This window comes from Curcuma longa, unplaced genomic scaffold (genome assembly GCF_044706935.1).
Source record: "Curcuma longa cultivar G26 ecotype Majalengka, Jawa Barat unplaced genomic scaffold, ITB_CL_G26_1.1 contig_8337, whole genome shotgun sequence".
In the NCBI taxonomy this organism is placed as follows: domain Eukaryota; kingdom Viridiplantae; phylum Streptophyta; class Magnoliopsida; order Zingiberales; family Zingiberaceae; genus Curcuma; species Curcuma longa.
Genome location: NW_027435199.1, coordinates 1,740 through 6,088, shown reverse-complemented (window position 1 = coordinate 6,088; position 4,349 = coordinate 1,740). Strand labels below are relative to the sequence as shown.

Here is a 4,349-nt window from a genome sequence, read left to right as displayed (position 1 = left end):
CTTCCGCTAACACTCTTGCAGAGAAACAATCAAGAAGAATCGAAAAACGCTATTCACCCCCCCTCTAGCGAACCAACCGATCCTAACACATTTGAGTATATACTATCTAATTGACCCGTCCTTGGGGCGAGTCCTAATTGGCCGGCTCGGGCCTGTAACATGGTCAACGGGTCAGTTACCCATTGACCTGGGTCATTGGGCATGAACCATGCTAGGCTGGTTACGATTTAGGGGCTCATTTAATCGGTGAGCCAACATGGATTGCTATTCCTTTCCAACTGCAACCTACGACAACCGACGTGATCGTGGTCTGTGGTGGGCCTCCAGGATAGCAATGAACCTCTGTGACTACGATGTGAAATAAGGAGGCAAATGGTAGAGAAACGGTTGACACGGGCAGTCATGCATCGTGCGTGCAAGCAAGGGCAGAGTCAGCGCCAATGTCTAGCTTTTGAGATGACGACATCGAGGGAGGAGAGGCAAGGGGAAGGGAAAACACAAGGGCGTCGGGTACTCGTGAGCAGCGATCGACGTCGGGTCAGATGCACGACGGAACAGAGAGGGAGAGAAGGTGGTGGCATTGGTGAGGCATACAACGAAATGTGAACCGCCATTTTGGACGATTAAGGTTAAGAGTCGATCTATCAAAAAATTTCAAACCGATAGTTCTTAACCGTCGAACCATTGATTCCGAACTATCGACTGTCAATTTCAAACTATGGTTGATCTGCTATCTAAACTTAGCCAATTTATAGGTTCCATGATGATTGTGTTTGTGTTTACCCAATTCTTTTACTTGTAAGTATTATTCTACATTGTGTGTTTTGTTAACTCTAGAGCACAAATGCTCAGATAAAAATTGCCAAGAATCAATCTTTATATAATTTGATTAATCTAAAAGCTATTAATAGTACAATTAACTAAAATTAAAGTTAGTTCAATAAAAAAAGTTTATTAAATGCAGCAACCGAATTCTAATTGTAGGATGAAAAAGGGAATAAAGTTGGTGAAGTGTCAAAAATATTACAGTGGTGCGTGATTGCCAAATGACAATCATAGAGGGAGTAAAGAGAAGGAGAAAGAACAACCGCAATGTCAAGAGGAGGAAGAAGGAAGAATTCGATGGTGAGTAGAGAGGTGTAAAGGAGCTGATTGAGCCGAGTTTATCAAACTTAACTAATAATTAGGTTAAGGATGAAAAAAAACTATGCATGACTATGCTTGTTGCTTAATCAATCAATATTACTTAGAGAGGTTCTCAATATATAGTTTGTAAAAGACCCAAACGCATTGGTTTGAAGGTCCAATATACATTTCAAATGAAGGTGGCAAGGCCTATTGAAGGCCCCCCTTATTCACTCACAGACAAGGCATATAATTAAGTTAATCAAAGACACTAAAGTGAACCCGTGCCTGCAAAGAACAGGCTGGCGATTGTTTAATAATTAAAGTCCTGAAGTGAAGCCGACACCGGTGCTGGGCAACCAGTAGTCGCCGACGATGAACTCGGCCACCGTAAACTTGGACGCCTCCGCGGCGGAGAGCGACGAGTGAACGCCGGCCCACTTCACGCGTCCCGATACGGACGCTCCCGGTCCGGTGTTGGCATACTCGCCGTAGTAAAGCGTCGACAAAGCGAAGCTCCCGGACCACTCCTCCCACCCGGCGGACTCGATCGAGTCGTCCATGTAAGTTTGCATCACCACCGTCCTCGCGTACTTCTTCCAAGGCCGGCCCAGGTACGTCGGGGTCCCGCCCAGGTCGGCCGCGCCTTGGATTCGGCACTTCTGGATCGATATCCCGGTGTTCTGGTTCGGATCGGTCCGGCCCTGGGCCGTGACCGAATTCCGCTGGCCGCCGCCTGGCTTCCGGGGCTGGATGTAGCAGTTCTGGATGACCACGGCGGAGTTGCCGAAGATGAAGTCGACGGTGCCGTAGATGTCGGTGTCGGAGTAGAATTGGCGGTTGGAGTGGGTGTAGAGCGTGTCCTGGTAGCCCTGGAGCGAGCACTGGTACACCACCGACTTGTCGCCGCCCACTCGGAGCGCCACCGCCTGGTGCTTGCTCGGCCCCGACTTGTTGATGATCGTTATACCTTTCGCTATGAATCCCGACCCCATTGCCGCTGCAGGAATCATCAAATCAATCAATTCAATTCAATTCTGCCAAATGAAGCAATTGTCACATATATAATAACTATCCTTTCCAAAAGCGTTATCTTTCTCAGCCACTCCAACGAACAGAGACATTCTCTGAGTCTCCGGGAGTTAAATGGGAAAGTAAGGTGGTTGCCGATGCTTACCGACGGTGGCGGAGCCGTACGTCGTGTACCCGTCGTTGGCGTTTCTGCTGCCTACAATGACGGATTTGCCCTTGCCGTCACCCATCAACATTACATTCTTCTGTTTGGTGGGGATGTTGATGTACTCGTTGTACGTCCCTGCCTTCACGTATATCACTTTTGTTCCACCTCCACCTCCGCCTCCGCCGCCGCCTTTACCCTTTTTGGAAGCCATTGAGGCCACGAATTTGAGAGCCTCGTTGATGGTGGCATGCGTCCCGCTGCCATCTTTAGCTACCACAGCGACGGCCTCGACCTCTGCCGGATTAGAAGCCTCCAAGAGCCTCTTTACTCCAGCCATCACCCACGCCGGAAAATCGTCGGAGGATTTCCTGGAAGCATTTGGATGTCCCGGAGATACAAATCCATCGGAGAGCAGCTTCCGGCCGCCGGAGATCGAAGCGGGTTTCGATTCTTTGACCTTCTCCTGGAGCGCGAGGGAGTTGCTGATGTAGCGGGAGAGCGCGTCTACCTGGGCGCTCAGGGCGTCGCCGCCCTTTGCCTTGACGGTAGAGAGGCCGTCGGCGCAGGTCACCTGGTTGGAGAGGGCCGCGCTGAGCCAGGTCTTGGCGTCATGGAAGCTAGCGCCGGGATCCAGCACGTCGTCCAGCTGCTCCAGCGTGGCGTCCAGCAGCTCGATGCAGTCGGCCACGCTCGGCTGACCTTTCGACGTTGACTTCGACGCCGACGTCGACGTCAGGTTGTAGGCCACGCCGAGCGCCGCCCTGGCCCGGCCCTTCGCGTACTCCACCGACACTTGGAACGCCTTCTTCGGGCTCGCCTTCGCAGATACCGCCGCCAGCGACTCCTCGCACGCCTCCGGGTACAGCGTGGACTTGCAGACGTCAAAAATCAAATCCTCTCCGCCGGCGTCGGCAGCAGCTCTAGAGACGACAGTGCCGGACAAGGCCACGGCAATGAAAATCACACCACGCCATGCAATGAGCTCATTTCTTCGAGCCCTCGACATCAATCTCCCATGCATGGCTATAATATGCAACAATTCAGAGAGAGAAGGAAGGAAGGAAGGAAGGGAGGGAGGAAGAAGATCGAAATGATGGATCTGGTGCTGAAATTATATTATGTATGGTGACAAATTTACTTCAATCAATGATTTGCCAATTATCTAGTCGAAGTGGTCCAAATTATATTAATTATATATAATATGAGAAACATAAAGTAAAAAAAGAATATGCACGCTTTATATTCAGCTAAAAAAAAGGTGAAATACTCCAAAGTGGCCTCTACCGCCAGTGGAGGGAATGATGCTCTCCAGCCAATCTTCATTAACGAAGATGATATAATTGTTGCCTGGAAAGTTTCAATGTAACTAATTAATGATAAAGATCGTAATAAATTTCTAAAACATCCCACGAGGCCAACACGTAAAGCATTGAAGCACATTTGACTGTGATATATACGCTAGCTTGGAGCATGCATGCATGCAGTGAGCTTGGTGAGCTCGATATTAGTTAAAGTCAATTATTTTCTTTAAACAATTAATCATAACTAAAATCTAAAGTTATTACTTAATCTATTTATCATAATAAAAGTGTGTAAAACATATCTAAAATGTCTATAACATGCGTGTGTACAAATGTAGTCCATTTTTTAAAATTGTATTAGAAAAAGAAATTGTGTTATATGAGCTTATTCTTAGTGTTGCATATTATGCTTATGTTTTGCAACTGACAACTAGCTAAGGTTCCTAATTTTAGGTTACAACTATTCACCTCCAAACCATCACATCGATCCAACATTTGATATTAGTGTGAGTCACAGTAGGAGTCACCATAGACTAAATCGTAGAATAGAGAAGAAGACTCAATACCATCCAATAATTGATATCTTCACTCAACCAATAGATCACCTACTTTGATGGAGATAGCTATGGGGTTTAAATTCAATATCTTCAGACTACCCTACTATGACAAAGACAAACTTCTCATAATGGAATTCAAGGATGGAGTACTGTGTCTAAATAGATATCTAGAGTTTGATTGTTATA

General features: G+C 47.2%; 1 protein-coding gene across 1 annotated transcript; it reads right to left on the bottom strand.

Annotated features, from left to right (window-relative positions):
* Positions 1 to 1,257: 1,257 nt before the first annotated feature.
* LOC141819525 (putative pectinesterase/pectinesterase inhibitor 35) lies at positions 1,258 to 3,393 on the bottom strand. Its single transcript, XM_074706803.1, has 2 exons — positions 2,303 to 3,393; positions 1,258 to 2,125 (listed from the first exon to the last, which is right to left on the bottom strand). The coding sequence occupies exons 1-2, from the start codon at positions 3,324 to 3,326 to the stop codon at positions 1,446 to 1,448; spliced, it is 1,704 nt and encodes a 567-aa protein (XP_074562904.1). The 5' UTR covers positions 3,327 to 3,393; the 3' UTR covers positions 1,258 to 1,445.
* Between the last annotated feature and the right edge of the window lie 956 nt (positions 3,394 to 4,349).